This window comes from Rhinopithecus bieti, unplaced genomic scaffold (genome assembly GCF_001698545.2).
Source record: "Rhinopithecus bieti isolate Rb0 unplaced genomic scaffold, ASM169854v2 scaffold_9420, whole genome shotgun sequence".
NCBI lineage: Eukaryota > Metazoa > Chordata > Mammalia > Primates > Cercopithecidae > Rhinopithecus > Rhinopithecus bieti.
The window spans coordinates 215992-238153 of record NW_016806134.1 but is presented as its reverse complement, the minus strand read 5'-3'; the positions used below and the strand labels follow the sequence as shown (position 1 = coordinate 238153).

The 22162-nt window shown below is 32.6% G+C and overlaps 1 protein-coding gene across 1 annotated transcript in view; it reads left to right on the top strand.

Moving 5' to 3' along the window:
* The first annotated feature begins 8086 nt into the window (after positions 1-8086).
* Positions 8087-22162, top strand: part of KCNT2 (potassium sodium-activated channel subfamily T member 2) — a 226476-nt gene continuing 212400 nt past the window's right edge. Inside the window, 2 exon segments of the mRNA XM_017874830.1 lie at positions 8087-8164; positions 11178-11272. Of these exon segments, the coding sequence (XP_017730319.1) occupies positions 8159-8164; positions 11178-11272 (101 nt within the window). The 5' untranslated portion in view covers positions 8087-8158.

Below are 22162 nucleotides of genomic sequence, written 5' to 3'. Positions count from 1 at the left end.
ACATGGCCAAAATATTAATCTACATTTGAAGATGCATTTGCTCCAACTTCTGGATAAAATGTAATATGAAATTAAGGTTGGTGTTTTGCTAATAAAACTTTTAGCACTAATTTTAAAAGCCTTTTACAAACACGTATCAATTCAAGATAATTTTTCATCGCAATCATATGATGATGACATTTATAATCAATTATTGCTTATAATTTATAAAATTAGAGCAGAAAATTATAAGACCTAGCGTGCAGAACTAGATGATATATAACATTTCCATAAACATTAATGGCTTCGATGGAGGAAATGTAGACAGCAGTTAAGTCCAGTGTGTTACAGAGAAAACAGATAGGATAAATAGGAGTTATATGACAGTAGAAGGATAGGTTGCTGTTAATTATCTTCTTTTTCCTTTTATAAATATCGTCCAATCTGGGAATCTCTTTGGTCCCTTCAACAGAGTGTTCAATAATTTTTTTAGAATGGGTAAATCAAGTAATTGGTAGTCATTTATGGTCTCTAAATAAGGCATGTTTTGGTAGCAGAATTTAAAACATACTTCTTCCTTCAAGATAGATTTTTTTTTTTTTTTGAGACAGGGTTCTCACTCTGTTGCTCAAGCTGGAGTGCAGTGGCATGATTGCCTCTACCTCCTAGGCAGTATAGATCTACTTGCCTCACCTTCCTGAGTGGCTTGGGACTGCAGGTGTGCACCACCACACTTGACTAATATTTGTATTTTTTTTTTTTTTTAAGAGATGGGGTTTTGCTATGTTGCTTAGGCTGGTCTGGAACTCCTGGGCTCAAGTGATCTGGTTGCCTCCTCAGCCTCCCAAAGTGCTGGGATTATAGACATGAGCCACCATGCCTAAGTTAGATTTTTTAAAGAAAAGTAATATACAGACACACAGAAATGGATATTGTATTGCACCAGCAATTGTATCCACTGCTGATATTATTCTTTGATACTTATACTTCTGAAATAGTAATATTAATAGCAAATCCATATATAACTTCCTTGTGTTTGTTTATATATGTATATTTATAGATTATATATGCTTATGTATATATATTAAATATTTAAAATACACTTAATACAGCATTATATAAGCATTTTATAATTCTTGAAATTAGACATTCTAAAATAAACATAACTAAATCATTAACAACTAAAATAGTTTTAACTTTCATTGAGACTGTAGGTTTTGAAAACCAGGCTAAGTTAAAGTGAAATTAGCTAGAACTATTAAAGTACATGTTGAGTTTAGCAGATAATGAATTAGCATCCATGACATGAACTTATTTTGTCTTCTGTCATACAGAAGTGCAGGTCTGTGCTTAAATCATCATTCCATTCATGTTTATAGCTAGTTGGCAAAACAAACATGGTAATCACCCAAACCTAAAGTTCTTATTCTTTTGTTGTCATAAATACCCTCTAATTCTTTATCAACTGCTTTCAAAATAAAGTTCTATTTATGCACACACATTCATTAAATCAAAAGGAAACAAAAACAAACTCTGGCACAATTTCCAAACCTCCACACATAAAATTCATCATACCTAGAAACTTTTGCTAAATCTCCAATTCTTTTTTCCATAATCACATTACAAAAAGCAACAATTTTGAAAGTTTAACACCACACTGGCTTATTTCTGGAAAAGAACAAAGAATTTAGTCCAGGACTCCTGAATACCAGATACTGTTGATTCTGCTTATCTTGCCCTGAAAATGGTAAATCTAAATATTGTTGGGTTTATATGCAGAAATATAAAGTAAGACTGCCATAGTATTATTACGCTATTTTAAATTCATCCAAAGAAGACAAATTACCAAACCTTGTATTAAATATTTTAAAATACAGGTATCCTTAACATTTAAGAATAAAAAGTATTTACAAGATGACCTAATCTGAGCTTGCAACAAATAAACTGCTATAACTAATTTAATTTTTAAAGTGCTCTTTAGGGTTGCACAGATAGTAGTTCCAAGGTTCCATATTTCTTTATGAAAAAAATAAAAGTGCGATGCATTTTAGAAAATCGCATATTTTCCTGCATTATTGTTGGTTAAAAATGATGTGTCCATGCTAAATGTAGACTAATTGGATTGAGATTTCTTTATATTTTACTGAATTCTATCAATAAGAAGAGGAACATAGAGAGGACTGGCCACTGAGAGCAGATACAGTTACTACTCAGAAACTAAAGAAGTTAGTTTTTGGAAGAAGAATAATGCTTTTTATCTCCTTCATGAAAATAAGATTAAATGAAAATGTATTTAACATAATTTTGAAAGGCATTGTGCTTGCCTTTCAATTTTATTTCTTAGTTTTCTTACATAGTGGCATTGTATGAATGCATGCTTTTTTTCACCATACTAGCATTTATCCTTAGGTTTTTGTGATTTAGGCTTATTGGGACTCTTTCTTGGCCAATGAAACTTGTAGATCCTTTCTATATTTATGTTTCATTAGCATTTTTTAAGAAAGATAATTTATGGATGTATCTCGTAGTTCAGAAGACAACCTGAAATCTTCGAATGAAACTCAATGCATATAACTGAAAAGAGATGCATTTATTTTTAGCAATAAATACATTGCCCCACTGTACAATTTTAGACCATGAAAATTAGTCCTCTGTGGGAAGTTCATTCATGTGTCACAAACTTACACACACACACATATATGCCATACATGTGGTGTGAAGCAACAATACCGTGGCTGACATAATGTACCAACAGTTTTTATTTAGGAGATTCAGACTGTCGAGCACTGTGCTAGGAGTAGAGCATGCAATCCTGAAATATTCTTGTCCTGACCTTGACCTCACAGAGTTTAAAATGTTGTAATATGTTTAGTATATAAATACAAAGTGAAAAAAAATAACGTGAAATAAATTGATGGAGGATCAAGAAGCCTAATGTAGGGGGAGATCCTGCCTAGAGGGCATATGATGAAGGGGCAAGGAAAGCCTCTAAAAACTCAGATTTCAGTTGCGAGCTGAGAGGCAGGTATGAGTTAACTTGGCAAAGTGAAGTTGGAAAGAAAGGTAAAGCTTTTCCAAGCCTCTTGAAGAGTTATATGCAAAAATATACATAAGTCATGTTCTAAGCAGTGAATATACTTTATATATTACATCTATGGAAGGAATGATCTTTAAAATAAGGTTGGAGATGTCAACAAGAGAAAAATGAAATAGTATCTTCTATGATATAATCACATTTTTGTCTTTGTTGTGTAAGTGTCTGAATAGTTCTGAAAAGTAGGCGTGTTCTGGGGTGAAGGTGCAGGAGATAGGTAATAGTGCAGTAGATGAATTGGAATGGGGCAAGAATGAAGAGATGATGGCTAATTAGGCTTAACAAGTCAAAAAGTGAGAACTGAGCTGAAATAAAACCTAGAAAATCTCAAGATCTATTTACAAGTTAGTAGGTCTTATTGATAAATTATAGTATAAGTATAACTATAGTATAATGTGAAAGGAAAATTTAAAAAGTTTCTCCAGGATTTTTGGTTTGTGCTACTGGGAGATAAGTCAGGGAACAAGTCATAAGTTTTGCTTTAGACATACTATATGTAAAGTGCTTTTGAGGCATTGATGTGAAGCAGTGGGTTAAGCAGTTGATCTGAGTCAGAATCTCAAGAGATAAAATATTGATTCGGGCTATTGATACAATACTGGAAGTCATTACTTATTTCTACTTATTACTGATTATAAGTTGAAGCTGAAACATGGATGAAATTACTTAACATGGGCATATAAACAAGAACTTTTGAATACTTTCCTCCAGAAAATTTCAGTTTTCTCTGCAATTACAAGTTTGATCATTTCTACGTGATTACTTGAAGTATAAAGGTTTTAAACAATACCATTCTTTCAAATGAGATCATTTGGATCCAGTGGAAAGAAATGCAAATATTTAAGCTCCAAAAATAAAATAACTGTATCAAAGAAGGGGAAGAGTATGTATGAAATAGCTGGGAGTATCATTTACTCATTCATGATATTAATTGAGCCCCCACAAGCATTTTAAAAAATTAGTTCACTGAAATGTTACAGATGCTTGCCAAGGGGATTAGTTTTGAAGGTGTGGAGGTGTAATATTACAGCTAGGGGGACAGATGTGGGCAGAGGTATACAAGCATAAAGTAGCCTAGCTTGTTCAGCCATGGATATAAAATTCAGCATGGATGAATCTTTGGTTGAGTTCAGGATAGGGACAGAAACATCAAAAGTACAAGCCAAGCTAGTAGCCAGAGTTTAAATTGTGAAATTTCATGTAATACAGTGATGAGTTTGGATTTTATTATGTGAGCAATGGGAATTTGGCATTGTAGAAAGATTCTTCTGGCTTTAATGTGGAAGAAAAATCGGAAACAAACCCAACCTAGACAGATAATTAAATAAGAATCATAAAAGTCTAATGTGTTATAAATGGAAATGAAGAGAAGAGAGCCATAAGAGATAAAAGGCTTTTGTTTATATGAACTAAATTATACAGTGTGCCACAGTTCATACTAATTTTGCTGGGCATTAACAGAAATATTCTTTTATATCACTAGTAGAAACTGTTCCCATAACCCTCCTTTCTTGCTACTCAGATCAATCTCTTCTTGTGCACAGTCATTGACACCAAAGAAAAATGTAAAATGAAAAGTGAAAATACAATAAAGGAAGAGTAAAGCAAAGGATAACATTCTGGAAATGATGCCATGTAAAAACTGATGAAAGAAATGATATTATTAGCTACACAATTAAAAAAAAAAAACATGGCATAGCTATGACTAGTTATAACTCTTTTGTTAAATAGTCTTGATTCAGTAGTAGTAGGAAAAGACCAGTCTTTCTACACTTCTTCAAAACCATGCATCCTCTGTCTGATCCATGCTAATCAGATGACATCTCAGAGAGGTGCCATAGCTTTTCTGGTCTTTTCATTCATACAGCAAATCTCAGTTTAGTATTTAAGACATTAGGATCGATATATGCAAAAATTTAAAATTCTCCTCTAGGAAAGCTTCTCCCTGTCCTCAATTCAGACCTACATAGAACAGGGAATCATCATGGGAGGCCTATCTGCTGTTTCTACTTCCTCTCTTATTTAATGCCCTTTAAGGCTAAGGAAGAAGAGGGAGTGAAGTGCAGTCAGTTTCTGGGTTGAAGTTGCCTGACTGGCACAGTTATTGTCTGATGTTTGGTTGTTCTGCATGTCAGACACAAGCTCTGGCTCTTTCTCCCATGTAAAACTTCTGTGGCCTATCTGGGGCCTTTGAATTTCCTGGAGGCCTCAGTGTGTCAGGCTAGCCACTAGGGCTCTGACACAGACCTTGGACTTCTCAGATCCGCCATCTGTTGAAGTCCCATTTCACCTTCAGCTACACAGTCTTATTGAGTGTAAACCATTTTTAAATAACCATAGGTTCCATTCTTTAGAGTCTATATCTGGTTCCCAGAAAATAGGCACTTTTGCCTTAAAATTGAAGGAGGTGTAATATTACAGCTAGGGGGACAGATGTGGGCAGAGGTATACAAGCATAAAGTAGCCTAGCTTGTTCAGCCATGGATATAAAATTCGTGTCCTGCTCTTACCCAGTCATCTTTTTCTTTGACTTCTTCATTTTAAAAAGTTTTGGGCAGTAGCCAAATACAGTCTCCATGTTGGAGCCAAGCTAAGAGGTTTGGTTTCCTACAGCCCTTTTCACTTAACTTGAGGTGATAAGATGCACCACAGCACCTGTAGTATCTCTATAAGGAGGCATTCTCACTGCTTCCCTTTCTTCTAACTTCCCACTCCTTTACTGTTTTTATGTAGCCTGGATGAGAGTGATAAACTATGCTCACGAAACCTATTACTTAATTTCTTAGTACATAGAAACAATAGCTGCTCTAGAACTTTGCTTTGGGATGTGCAAGTATGTTCCATCAATGTAGTCTTAAGCCTTTGGGGCCTTAAGGAAAATTAAGAAAAAGAGTCCCAATTTTATAGTCAGTGTTATAACGGATAATTGGAGATTACAGGGATAGCAGATTTCAAATTGCCTTTCTAATACACAGATCTCTTCATAGAAGAATAAACTGCTTTAGAAAAGTCTGTGCTCATTATCATCAGACACCAATCAAGAAAGTTTCAGTGGTGACCTATTAATGTTAGGGTCACTTTCACGGACATGTATTTTGTGCATAATATCAGGGTCAGCACAGGGTTCCACAACCAGAAGCTCTTCATGATTAGTTCAATGTTCTAATGTTACCTTCTTGACATTATTAATTTCTTATTAGGAGGCCTTATATTTTTCATTTTGCACTGGGTCCTGCAAATTATGTACTCAGTCCTGATTAATATGTTTGTATTATGAGGGTAGGGAGATTAGTCTAAATGATTGAAAAAGACTTTCCTTTAAATTGTATTAATGTGAAAGCAATTTTAATACCAATGATTGTTAACAAGGGTATGTTTCACAAACTAATATACTTGATGGTTAGTGAATATCATTATTTTAGTAAGTAAAACTTCATATTGTCACTTTTTAATTGACTCTGTAGGTTTTGTTAGTGTGTTTTATTTTTACTAGTACGTTTTCTTCCATGACACATTACTTGATAAAAAATGTTATGTGCAATATTCATGGTAGAGCACAATTACACTAAGAAAAATAATCTCTGAAAGTCATTGCTACATCTCTATACAATATTCAGTATTCTGTTAATGGAAGCATATTTATTTCTAGAGAAATTCTAAGTGCTGTCTTTTTCCCCCATTAATAAGATGCAGTATAATTGACTTTCATTTTTATTCATTCTTTCTTGGAAGGGAAACATCTGGGAACAGATTTTACGAATACCCTTCATCTTGGAAATAATTAATGCGGTTCCCTTCATTATCTCAGTAAGTCCTGAAAGAACCTTAAAAAACACTTTTTGTAATTAGACTTAAGTAAAATCTTTAAATCTAGATACTGTTAAATAATATGGTAGCTAAGATAAATGGATTTAGACTTTGGTTAGAATCATGATACTAAGCAACAAGATAAAATTGACTGGATAACTGCATTGTGTAACTAAATGGAAACTAATGATTTAGTACAATAGCAAAGTAAAATATTTTAAAGAGCTATATGCTCTGGGGATGCCATTTGACAAATGTCATTATTATTTAAAATTACTAGAAATTACTTATCCACTTATTGTTTATATTGTGGATTTTTAAAAAAATAAGCCAATTGGAAACATATTTACAAAAGTTTCTAATATGTTGAAAATATTTATCTGTGGTTTAACCACAAGATTTATTAAGTCCAATTCTCTTTTTAGTGAGGAGATTGCCAAAAGTCAGACACCCAACATTTTACTTCTTTTCAAAGTGCTGTGTGTTATCAGTTCCATGATGATCCTATTCAACTACAGTCCCATAAATATGTAACTCAACACTTTCCTGTTGCAAAATTATATTTTAATCACAATTTAATAAAGTTGTAGTAATGTCTGTTGGGATTATACTTTGTAACACTTTATTTGAATTTTATTTGGAAGATTTTGAAAATAAGTAGAGATTACCTGGAGCTGTTGCTGTCTTCTGATAATTATTTTAATTTGAGTGATTTATCTAGAGAAGCAACTGGAACTAGATTAAATGACAGGTTAACTAAATATAATTCTAATTAAACATAGCTCCCCAACGTCACTTAAAGTGGTTTAACATAAAGAGAGTAAGAGGCAATATTGTAAAAAGAGAGTACCTTCCCTCTTTGTTCTTACTTAATACCTCAAGTTACAGAGAAAAGAAAGCCAATGTCTATTACAAACCACCACACTAAAAGATTTAATGATAGAATTAGCATAGATATCTGCCATCTGGTGAGAGCGTATTATTTTCTTTTTGCTTCTGCAATAATTTCCCTAAGAAAGATTTAGACAATGAATGAAAGAACATATCAATTTCTTGCATTTTATTAATAGTGAGTTTACATTATTTGTCATGTTTTAAATTATTACACTTTCTTTAATAACATTTTTTCTATTTCTTTTCAGTCTGCTGGGTATGATTTATTGCTTTGAGATAAAAGTCTAGTTTCGGTTTGTTTTCCAGATATTCTGGCCTTCCTTAAGGAATCTATTTGTCCCAGTCTTTCTGAACTGTTGGCTTGCCAAACATGCCTTGGAAAATATGATTGTAAGTATAGAAGTGAAGTGCAAATATGAAAAGATTTTTAAACGATTTCTTATTTTCAATGTTTAGACTAAACAGAAAGACATAATTTAGGATCTAGTCTTGAACTTTCTTATTCTGCATTCTCCCATAACGTACAACTCATACTATTGGAATTAATTAAGCTGTAATTACATTTTCAAGTGTTTCATTTTTAAACATATTTTAAATGAATTTAGGGTCATAGTCAATTGTTTCATTTAAATGTTTTTTTTAAATGAGTCATTTTGGTAAAATACTATTAAATAATTAAAGAGATACATAGTATAAATTTGTGGGTTAACAGACCTTAAATGAACAGTCTGCTGTATCTTAATCAGAAGGAAAACTTGTAAAATGTCCATATTGCCAAGTTACTACCTTTGTAAGGTCCTATGACTGGTAAACAAAAATGGTTCAGAATTTCTCAATATCACTAGAAACCTTATTGGTTTTTGGACTGGTTCAGCCACTTAGCCAATCTTCAGAGTACAAATTTCCTTCCCTCCCAAGGCAGTTTTTTGATGCATAATGGGACTCCTGGCTTTTGAGGGCTCATTTAAGTGATTTTGTCAAACTGCTCTTAATTGTAGGTAGTCTCATATTCAGTGAACATCTGTGGGGCTTCCTAAGATTCTATGTGGGAGCCAGAAGTCCCTCATTTAGAGTCATCCTTCTGGATTTGCTTGAGCAGGGTTGTGAGTGGGACATTAGGGGAAAAGGAAGCAAGAGGTAGAATAAAAGATGGAGAACTCAGAGCTGTGCCACAGTTGCATTTTGCCCAAGGCTGACTCTGCTTGGCGGCATGGTTTATAACTATGACCAAAACATTTTTACCACAGGCTTTAGTACTTCAAAGCTAGCTGTAAGGCATTGCCATTGAGTCATTCATACCACAAATGGTAATACATGTTCACTATACGCTGAACAATGTGATAGACAAATGATCTGACTTCTTTGCTATTCTCTTTATCTGCAAAGAAAAGCACCTACAAGTTTGCTGTGATGATCAAATGAAATTATATATACATATATATACACAAAATGTACACACATACATATGTATAATATGTGTGTATAGTATTTTATCTGGCACAACAAAGTAAGGGCTCAATATTATTAATTTTACTGCTTTGAAAATTATACTGGTCTGGAGGCAAACTTATTTTCCATTTAAATGGGTTTTAAACAGAGATTATGACTACAGTTTTGGCCAAAGGAATATTTGGATAACATTTTAGTATTCACAACTCGATGAATGTTTCTAAACATTTATATCGAGTAACCACTGGAGTCTTATGAAAGTACATGGCCAAAGGGTGGGAGAGTGTGGCCTGTGAAATGATTTGCAGAAACATTGGGCTGTCATAATTGTCCCAATGAAATACTGTTTGACTAAATATAGATTGCCTAAATTGCTAATGAATAAAAATACATCAGAAAAAAGTAAACTTATTTATTAATTTCTGTGTTATTAGTTATTGGAAAAAATAACTCAAACAAGACAGGATACATTAGACAAATATTGACAGTAAAAAAGTCTGTTTTGCATTATTAATTTAAGATTCATTTTCCATTTTATTTCCATATCTCTTCTTGCCGGATGCTCAACTTGTATTTACTTTTCTGTTCATTAATACCTCTGCCATTAGAAACTAAACGGTGAGAGGTGAAATCCAAATCAGTCAGCTTAGTTATTTGTTTTCAAAACAGTTCTGTTTAAATAAGTGGTAGACACATTAGTGGTAGACAAATAATGACTCATTGAAATATTTTTATTGGTGAAGTTAGTTATCTCGTGCTGTACTGATTTAAGCCTAAGCGTTTATTATTTTAAAATTGAGATAAAATGATACAAATTACAAAATCCAGCAATCTACTGCATAGACTAAACACTAGTAATAATTTATATCCTTCAAATATTTTCTATGCAAAAATATGCACACATATCATACATGGAATAATGATGTATGTTTGATTGTGTAATTGGAATTTTTTGTCATATACTGGTATGTAGTGGACTAGTTCTTATGTTATTAAAATTTCTCCTTCAAATCAGTTTTAATGGATTTGGCTAAATTTACGTAGCTATCAATTTATGTAACAATTTTTGTATTACATATTTATGTTATTTTAACATTTATGAACATTCATTATTTTATTTACTAAGTATTATAATTTTGTAACAAAGATGAACATAAATATTGGTGCCCATCTCTTATGACTTTCATGTGGTTAAGTTTTCAAAATTATATTTTTGAGTAAATACTTAATGATTTAATGCTTGAAATGGATAGGATGTATTTCTGAGTTTTGACTTATATTACCAAATTGCCTTCTAGAAATTTATAACAAAGTACCTGAGGGGTAGTGCATGTGAGTGTTCACTTTTGTACATTAAACAACACTAAAAATTATTTTTTACTGTTTGCTATTGGAAAGATAAAATATAGTATATCTTGAATTGACATTTATCATAATGCTAAAGAAATTAAACTTAGAAAAAAATTGTTTATTGTCTTTTTCATTTTTTTTTTCTTTTCAAGATAATCTATCTGGGCTAATTGATGTTAATTTTCCTGATAATGAGCTTTGTTTGTAGTTTCACTCATCTATTCCCTCTTCCTTAATTAAACATACTATTTTCTGATCTTTTGAAATTAGGATTTTCCATAAGAGGTCAAGCTTAACATGTAGGGGTTTGGGGGAGTAAGTGCAACACCTGTTCAGATGTCTGTAATGCAAGTAAACTGAAATTCAGTGCTTTGGTAGTCTTCCTATACCAATATCTTTGTACTATGCAAGCTTGAGTAAGTTACATTTAGATCTAAGCAAAAATGGAAATATGCTAATATTTCTGTTTGAAATACATGCATTGATTATGTATATATGTTTACGTACAGGAGAGTTGACATGAAATGTATTCTAGTAAATGTAATGAAACTCATGCATATTCAGTATTTATCAAAATTTACAACTTTTTTCTTTATTATTTTAGAATGATCTACACAGAGCAATTCAGCGAACACAGTCTGCAATGTTTAATCAAGTTTTGATTTTAATATCTACATTACTATGCCTTATCTTCACCTGGTAAGATTGTACATATCAGAATTTGTGTTATGTTTCATTTACTTATAGTTTCTAAAGGAAACCGTATTATAAACTACTTTCATTAATAGCTGTCAATAAATAAATACATAAATATTCACCAAAAAATGTAACAGATCGCCTGCAGAAGTAAAAGCAACACTCTTTGTTCAGTCTTACCAAACAAGAAAGCACATACATCATTGCTATTGATACTCTGCAACTGATACATACTGCAACTCTGACATTTTACCGACTGCTGTAAACAGCCAAACTATGAGAATTTATGTTGCATGCCATAGTTGTCAAACAAGAATTTTTCCTTCAAACTACTGAAATAGAAGTGCCCTCATCTTTCTACATTCTTCAAAGCAGAAACACTGTTGAAAAAACTGTCCTTACCAATCACTGCTTCTGCCTCTGCCTTCTCTGCATGAGTTTTAGTGTGCATTCAGGCAGAAAGCCAGGGCAGATTTATGGCCAGTGCAAGGCAAAACATGGCACTTCATTATAAAAACATATAAAATATGCTTTATTATAAAAACAATAATTTCCCTTTCTGGAAGTTCACACTCTGACAATTATAGAGTAATCCAATGTGAAATGTGACACTGGACATGGATTCATGCAGATCCTTAATGAGAGAAAAAACGTGAACATCAAAAAATGAGGTAGAATATTATGTTTGTGTTGCAGGAATCATAGATATGTGTAATTGTGCTGTGACCTGGATCTGACCCTACTGAGAAAGAGGAAAAGCTAATTAGGAAGTACTAAAAAAGGAAAAATGCACACATACACTAGTACAACCGAGCTAGGTATAAATATAGCTATACATGTAGGCATGTAAATATAGATATATAGGTATGACAAGTTTTTGTATCAATGGTATGTGGTTAGTAACTCTATGAAATGGTTTTCAAATATGTTTTATTGCATACTTTTATCATTTAAAGACAGCAGACCTGTTTTAGCATACTTAATGCCTTTAAATATAAAATAGCCTCTAAAATTGATATAGCCATCTTATCACCCAGTGTCTTTTTACCCTTCACAAACTGTTTTATGATTCGCCTAATAATTACCTAACTACATTAATATGAAACATTAATTGCAATTATTTTCCTTCTAAAGTCACTAAAAATTCTGAATTTCAATGTAATAACATTATTTGGGCAACTTAGGAGTTTTCTCATCTAACCTAAGGGAAAGTACTTACAAATTTTAAAACAATTATGTTTGTATGGTATGCATATGCTAATTTTCAATTGTTGGAAAATTAAAATACTAAAATTAATGATCACCAAATATAATGTGGGAGTCTCTTAAAGTAAATTTAGACAAAGGATCATTGAGATGTTAATGTGATAAAAAGGAAAATTTTTACATGATGACATTTAGCAGTACTTTTGTTCTGGAGGCATCTTCATCACAATTAATCTTCATCTGCAGTGGGCTTTCTATGCGCTCCTACTTTCTGCCTAGTGCTTCTTTTTTTGGGGTAGTCTAGGTGGCACCTGGACATATTTCACCATTTTCTTGTGCCAAAGGATGCCACAGTGCTAGAGAAAGGGTTATTCATTATTTATATGAAATTTCCACTATATAATATATTCATTATTGAAATTATTTCCATTTCATTGTTTTATTTGGTATAATAGTTGTTGTTTTGTGTATGTCTTGTGTGTGTGTGTTTTAGTTTTAAATAATTAAGTAGTGGTTTTGAGATATTATCTAATATTACAACTGTCATCAGTATGTGGATATGTCTCTTAATGTGCAATGATTATGTAACATTAAGTTTAACTATATACAATTTTATTGCTTTTAATCACATGTATCATAATATGTTCTTAAATTATAATAACTCAAATGGATAAACTGAGGTTTGATTTCTTTGTGTATTCTTCTCTGCATTACAAGCAAACGTCTTCATAACTTATGATCATCATCATAAGATTGAATACGTTTTGTTCAAGTTCAACATCAAAGGTATAATTACCAAGAAACATAAAAACAATGTTATATATTAGTTATATCTTGGTCATAGTATATCATGTAGGCTGTTTTAACAAAGTGTCACAACCACACACAACGTAAAATAGAAATATCCACAAAAATACAGCAACTTAAACAAACAGAAATGTCTAGGCAGTCCGTCTAAGACTGTTTCCCCAGCTTGACACTGCTAGGGAATAATTTTCCTTATATCTTGTTCTGTGGTTCAAGATGGCTGCCCTGTTCTTGCAAGTACATCCTAAGTCCAGCCTGTAGTTAGGAAAGTAAGACACAACTTGTACTTTAGGCTACAATTTGGTTATATATCCACATATGGCTGAAAGGGGCCCTGCGAAAGTGTTGTCTAGCTGGGTAGTAGTATATCTAACTGAATACTGTACTATCACACAAAAAAGAAAAAACAGCTGGAGACTGGAATAAAAAGAAGTCTCTTGGTACTAAGTGATAAAAGTCTACATGTACATTAGTTGTTTAAAACTTAGGGTTATCCTAGCTTGGAGCCCTTGAACAACTTTTTACATATCATTAAATAAGGATACTAATCATACTTTTAAGGTTGTTTTGAAGTGAGGATTAAATTAGATATAAAGTATTAAGTATATGGCATGGCATATAATGTGACTACTTCAAAAGTTTTAGTTTTTTTCAATTTCAAATGCCTTCTTTATAAAAGATGATTAAATTCTCACGTGAATCCACAAAACTAAATTGCTTAAAATATCTAAACATAGTATGTATCCTTTTAATAAAGCTATAAGAGGGAACCACTATGCCTAAAATATATTAACAGGAAATATAAGAAAACATCTTTCACCACTGTATTCAAGTTTTCAGTATTTCCTACCTATTTCTAATACTTGAGTCTCTCATTATCTCCACTAGGTTGAAGATAATGGTAGCATTGCTCTCTTGGTACATTTAATGCTTTCAATTACACACAGCATTGCGATATGCCCATGGCTCTAGTTTTACTTCATTTAGAGTACTTTTATATTTTGATCTTAGTGTAACATGACAGGTAAAAACCAGGGGCATGGTAAATAGGGGAATAATTTTAGGCCACAGAGAGGGGAGTAACTGTTCTGTAAAGATAAAAGTAAACTATTTTGGACTATTTAGAAATTTTCTCATGTAAATAGATTCCATCATTTATTTTATCACTTCTGAATATTGAACCATAGGACATGTCAGAAATTAACATTGCCAAATCAGAACTTTTAATATGTGCCTTGTAATTTGAGCCTGAAATATTTGGATAAATTGGCTATATTATTCAGGAATCTCACAGTCTTAAAATTACCTGTTTTGGAAAGCTGTTACATGGTTTTTTTAAAAAAAATCTTCCCTTCACCATTGCAAAGAACTGTCATTACGCATCTGTCTACAAGAGGCACATGTTTAGTGCCAAACCGAAATAAATATTAAGCTGCTGTGCTGACCCACTCTCTACGGGAAATGTGCTCAGAATTGTTTTTTTCTGTCATTGTAATGGAATTGGACTAATCTGTCCACATATTGGCAGTGTATCCCTCTTCATCAATAACACACACTTCCAAGACAGCTGGGAATTGTGATTCATTCTGTGTCTCTAAAACAAAGCAGAGTAAACTGGAACATCCGGGAATTAAATGCATGACTTTAGCTTAATTATCAACATATTGTAACCAATAATAAGCACTATCATTTATAATGAATTTGGTGTTTCTAATTTTACACTGATAGATTTATTTTGCAACTACTTTACTTCAAACTTTAGTATTTTTAAATTTACATGTGCTTATATATTTTCATATTATTTCATGGGATTCTAACATAAGGAACTATATTATGTTAATTGATTTCCTGTTTTAGTTCAATAGTATAATTTCCTGTTTTAGTTCAATGTCATAGTAATAATTGAATCAATTCACCTTCTCAGTCTTATTTCAAGACAAACTAAACTAATTTATTGCTTAAAACTATGATCATGTTAAACATGATTAACATGCTTAATTCAAAAGTACTTAGAATTTTCCTATGCATTGATTAAAACCTATTTAAACACTGGATGCTTAAGTTCTTGAACTCTATTTACTGGTTGAAGTCTAAAGGCAAGTAGCTACTTGGGAAGTGGACAGTGAGAAGATAATTGCTGTAGTTTGGATGAAGAATTACAACATGGTCTAATGGTGTTAATTGCCACTCTCATGATATTAGATTCCTAGTTTTTTGTTTTTTTGTTTTCACATTAGTTTTTCTTACGTTATAAATGAATTACTGAAAGTGCTTTTGTCTGAAGATCTGGCAATTGACTAACAACTTTCTTCCTTATTCTTCCTGCTATGGTTTAAATTTTCATAATGGTTATGTACAATTTTTGAAAACAAAATAAGACAAAATCACAATAAGTGAGAAATGTAAAAGGAAGAATAAATTTTATACAAAATGTAAAATATAATTATATGTAACATTCAATATAATCTGCATAATTAATCCTTATTCAAATGAGTCTCATATTAAGTTCTACTTCCCCATTTTCTCCTACTCAGCATTGAAGTCTCAACTTTTAGATTTTAGCTTCTCTATAACACTTTCTTGTAGTCTGTCTAAATTATGGGATGTGGTCAAGGTTTATGCTTCTTCAGCATTCTAAAAACTGTGAAATATATAATGGTTCTTTAATTATCAGTGTTTCTTCTAGACTTTTATAATTCATAAGAGCTCAAATTTGCCTTAATTCAAAGACTCAATTTGCCTTTCTTACCATTTTATGCCCAGTGTCTCTTATGGTAGTTGGAAAATAGTAGATGTTTAACCAATATTTGCAGTTGATAGAAAATAACATTCTGGAATAACAATACCCTTATCAAGTGGAAATACTTAAATATATTATAAGTTAAGCATTTCAAACCATATATTTTAAGAACGTTGTTTTAAAACTGTTATTTTCAGTTAAGTTTTGTGTGAGATCATAAGAAGGACTTTTTACAGTTATAAGCCAGAGTGTAAGTCTGTGAAAATGACTTCTGACCAAAAGATATGACTGAGTAGCAAAACTTTTGCAACTTTTAATTTAAAAAATACCCTTGGATATAATTTTATAAATTATACACACATACCTTATAATTTTGGCCAATTTTGTCTTCATATAACCCCCAAATTTATGCCTTGAACAATTTCCCTTTTTTGCTTTTTGTAGAATTTGTGAGAGCAGAACAATGCAATAAAATTACTGAAACTGTTAGAGAGCAAATGGGCTTGCTGCCTGATGCACAGAGAAGACAATAACTATGGCACTTGCTTTTGAGAAAAGAAGGCTTTATTGCAAAATTGGCCATGAAACAGAGAGACAGGTTCAAATCAGTTTTCCTGATTTTGGTCCTGAAGCAAGTTTTAAGGGGTTAGAGGGCAGCAGAAAGGATTTAGGAATGTTTACTTGACAGAGTTTGATTAGAGGGCTTCAGATGTGGTCATTTACAGTAAGCCATGTTGAGGCAAAGTGTAGCCCTGCATCTTCCAAGTCAAGGAATCCCTCACTTCTGAAAGTTTTCAGCATTCAGATTCTAATTTTGTCCCAGTCTTTTGGTTCCAGATATTGTTAGAGGTCAAAGCTTTTTCTAGGGCACATGCCCTGACTATATGACTTACAGTTTTTGGCTCTGTTTTACCTGAAAGATAACTTGACATTTTGTTATATCAACAGAGCAGGCCCAGTTTGAGCTGGTGCCATGGTTACAGAACTAGCAACTGTATGGAGCATAAAAACAAATTGGCTAAATACTCACAGCATTATCATAAGTGCCATCATGTTTTTCTCTTCCCATTATTGTTTAGTATTTTTAACTTTTTTTTCTGTTTATTTCTTTGATTTTGTTTTCTTGAAATTTCTATTTTACTTTTGTCTGATCTGAATCCTGATCCTCTCCTGAAAATCTGTTAATCTTCTATTATTTTGAAATAAAGAAAAATCCATGTTTATACATTAGGATGCAGGGTAGGGCATGGTCAGCTTTTATAAATTATTAAATGGCAAAGTATATTGACCCCGAATTTATGGCTAATGACATGATTTACTAATATCTTTTGCATAGACACAAAGATAGTGCTCAGGAGAGTGAGACATTTCTTTTAACAATAGAAAAACTGGTTTTATCATTATCTCAAAAAAAATTCCCTAGAAAATGTAAAATCCAACATCTCAAATGATGATATGTTTCATGGGACTCTTAGCTATTAGGTATACAATCTATGGGAAATGGAAATGATTATTTGGGACAATTTAATTGGTATTCACTCAATAAATACCAAAATGCAAGTTGTGGGCTGATTTGAATGCTAATGTTTGAATTACAGGCATGGTTGAAAGTGTTAGATGCTTTCAGCACAGAATGCCATTGCTAATTAAGTTTTTCCAGTAACTGCACAGCAATGAGATTCATAGGGAGTATATGGGATATTAAACATTATTTATTCCTGCCTTGTGACTATTTTTCTCTGATAACATTTTGTTGTACAAATTGACATTTGCCAGGTGGTAAAAAAGTTTGCAGTCTCAATATTTCCTTTCATTCAAATTAATGTTTTCCTTATAAACCATGCCAAAGCTTGAAAAATTTGTACTGCCAAATGTATAGTTAACATTTCAGAAAAACCTCATTTTAAGAAGCACAGAATAAATAATTTGCAATTAATATGCCTTTGTGATTATATACAGGGCCTATTTAAGTAAGCAAATTAATTATGACTTATAGGTATTTTGAGAAGGTAACATAAGAGTTTGTATTCAACTTCTTAATTAAATTTTATTTTAGAATTTTGTAACAACAAAATTATTTTGTATGGGTTTGTGTCAAAGATAACACTTAAGAATGTTTTGTAAAGAAGCAAACTCCACAGTAGATTCTTAACTCAAATCCAACATTCTTCGTGAGATTATCTTGAAATATTTTAAAAAATAAACTCACTTTTCTAAAAGAAATAATTAATATTGAAGTCTTAAAAATCATAATTGATTTAAATTCTTTTATATTTGAAATATGTTCTTACCTAATATAATTTTTGTTTTATGTTATTTTCTGTTTTTTAATATTGCTTTTTAATTAAGCAGTCACCCATTCAGGAATGAGAATATTATATTTATTTTGTATATATTAACAAAATTATATATGACATTGTAGTAGGTAGGTTTGACCCAGTTGCAGGTTGGGACTGAGATGAAATGTAAAATTGTAAGTCTCATTCTGGATGATTTTAGTCTCACGCATTATCTGCCCTGGGAGCTTTGCCTTTAAAAACTCAAACGTTCCTATTCCCAGAACCTTATCTTCTGATTCTGGTTTTTATCACTGCAGAGAGCTAAAATCTATCACTGTGAATGGTGCATTTTGAGGCCATGACTTACCTGGTGGGGGTTCTCTCACCTGTATTCTCAAGCAGCAATTGAGTGCAATCTCTTCTAGGTCAGGGCAGGCTGTTCACTAAGTTAACTGCTGACTCCTTCTTATGAAAGATAGGTAAGAAGCCTTGACTAAAAATAGATAGCTTAATGATCAATAATAAATGGTCTCCATTCTGGTTTAGTTTGTGCTGAACGTTTTCCATTTACCAAGTGCATGCTATCTAGGTTGTTCTTAATACATTTACCTTATTTTCTTTCACCTCTTATTAACTTCCTTAATTACCCTGTTAATGATAATTGTCATCACACCAGAGTGACTGCAGGGAGTTGCTTTTTTTTTTTTTTTTTTTGTAAGCTTTAAGATATGATTGCCATTTGGAATAATGGTAAGCATAACAAACTCTGGAACCATGCAGTCCAGGGCTTATATTATGTCTTTTTCATTAATCAATTCAGTAAGCATAACTTCATATCATTTAACTGCTCTAAGTTCAGTTTACTATCCATAATATGTAGAAAATAATACTGTATAGAATTGTTGTGAAAAGACTGAGTTAATATATAAATAGTAAGTAATATGGAACACAATTCATTATATGAACGAATAAATTATTGTTATTATTATTTAATTTTTAGTGTGAAAATAGTGTTTTTTTGTGGGTAGGAGGGCTATACTTGCATAAAAATGGACTTCACTGTTGTTTTCTAAATTGTCTACTTTTTAATCAGTTTTATCTTCAGACAGCCTTGAGAAAGTACATAATAATGTGTGTTGAATACATGTGGAATACAAAGTTTGGGAGTAAAAAATTACTTTGTTTGGAAAATAGTTCACTTTTTGATTGGGATATCAGTTGAGAATTAAATTGTTTTGACTGGAAAATACAAAGAATTTCTCTCAGGAAACTTGTATTAAGACCAATCATTGTCCTTTTGTGCCTTAACATCCACATGCATACACTAATATGTATTCTTTGGTTTAACTGTATCGTGCGTACTCTCTTGAGGACTTTTAGGTAATTTTTCTAGAATATATTTCTGGTATGCCTGTGTTATTTATTGATGCCTATTAAACACTTGGCATATATCGGATTATAATTATGCTTACAGAGATGAACTTTGTTAGTACATAATCTTAAGAATCTTATGATGTTTTGGGAAAATCATGTATGACACTAGTGGTATGAACAAAGTCAAAATGGACTGCAGAGAATGCACAATTTAATTGCATCTATTACTTTATTCCCCTACTAATAAATCACAAGAAGACACAAGGGGGCATAAATAAGAACTTAAAACTTAGGAATTGTTGAGGGCACTTTGACATCTAAAAACGAGAACACAAAATCTGGAAGTAGTCAAGAAAGGTATATTTTGTTAATCAGAGAAAGAAGACATGTGTAGAAGTAAAATACAATGGTAGCGCAAAAGACAGAATGGAGCAAATAGAATTGTATTGTTTTAATTTTTATACTATACATAAAATGTTAAGTTCTGGAAACAGTCATTACAAATGCAATAAAATAAAATAAATCAAAGGGACTTTGTCAGTAAACCAATAATGGAGATAAAACGGATCTTTAAACATAATTAATTCAAAGAAAAATTGAGTGTCCTACTTAAAGTGTAGTAGAAAAAAACATGAAGACTTGGCAAACTGCAAGGAAGACTCCTGGAGGAAGTCTGCTTAACACATCCTTTTCCTCCTCCACTCTGAATACCAGCTTCTACCTGTTCATGCCTCCTGAGACAGGCAAGAAAAGTGCCAAGAAGGAAGCTGTTGGGATTTTTTTTGCCATTTGGAAACTGGAGAGCCTGAGACTAGAATAAAGGCACTTGAGTGAGGACTGAATGAATCGGAACCAGAGAATTGTTTAAACTTGGAGATCCAGTGTAGGTGGACATCTGCTGGGGTGAATTTTACCAACCTGCCTGGCCTCCAAAGAGTTAAGGATGAACTAAAGAGCTTGCCTGAAGCCTCTTCATCTACTGAGAGTGGGAAATTTGAGAATAGGGTCAGAAAGGTTTCTTGCTGACGCCTCAGCCAGGGTCTCACAGCCAGTGTACTGCCGGCCCCCAGGAGCAAAGATGTCTCTGCTTTCGTGAGAATTGCCACCACTTGCTCAGCAAGCAGATAAAAGAAAATAATCATCTAAGAGGGCCAATAACCAAGGAATGGAAAAACAAACAATAACCTAGATAGGTCTCTAATTAAATAGACTTGCTCATGGAAATAGAACACATTAGGGAATGGACTTGGAGGATGTATCTGGAACACCTAATCAATACTATAGATATTCATAAGAGAGAAAAAACAAAAGATAAAAAAATGATAATAAACAAATAGTAGGAAAAATGGTAGGCTGTTTTGCGGAAAGATATGAGTCTGGAGAGTAAAATGTTAGAAAAAAACAATCATCTCAGCATATAGTGCTAAAATTATTTCACTCCAAACACAAAGAGAAACTTGTCCAAGCTTCCAGTAGGAAAACAAAAGATTACTGACTGTTTTTCTTATAAATTATGTACTGCCTATTTCCAAAAGGTAGGCAGCTTGGCCTTCAAAGATATCCATGTTCTAATCCCTGTAACTTGTGAATATGTTACGTTAGATGATAAAAGGATTTCAAAGATGTAATTAGGGTTACAGACATTAAACTAAGGAGATTATCCTGGGTTATCCAAGTGACCTAGCCTGAAGTCATATGAGCTCTTACAAGAAGAAAACTCTGGGGCTGGAGTCAAATAAATGCACTGTAAGGAGAGATGAGGCAGAAGGGAAAGAGAGATGAAGTATGGGAAGGACCCAACCAGCCATTTCCAGCTCTGAATCTGAAGAAGACTACATGCTAGGGAATGTAGGAGTCCACTAGAAGGTGAAATTGACTCCTGGTCAGGAGCCAGGGAGGAAACAGTACTTTAGTCCAACAATCTCATAGAACTGAACTGCACACAACATGAGTGGTCTTGGAAGCAGAGTCTCCCCTAGAGCTTCTAGTAGTGAGCCAGGGCTGGTCAACACCTTGATTTCTGCCTTGGGAAACTCACAGAGAAGAAACTGGCTGAGACCACCTAGACTTCTGGACTCTAGAATTGTGAGAAAATAAATTTGTGTTATTTTAAATGCTGTTTGTGGTAAATTTTTTAAATGCTGTTTGTGATTTTTTTTTTCCTGCAGCAATCAAAAACGAGTACAGTTTTAATGGAAAATAATTGAACCCAGTAATGGAATTGCTGGGTATATACTCAAGAGAAGGTAAATGATTCTACAAAATGGGCACAGATGGGTGCCCATCTGTGGTAGATTGGATAAAGAAAATATGGTACAGATACACCGTGAAATACTACACAGTCATAGAAAAGAATGAAATCATGTCTTTTGCAGTAACACAGATGCAGCTGAAGGCCATAATCCTAAGTGAATTAATGCAGAAACAGAAAACCAAATACTGCATGTTCTCACTTATAAGTGAGAGGTAAACATTGGATACATAAGG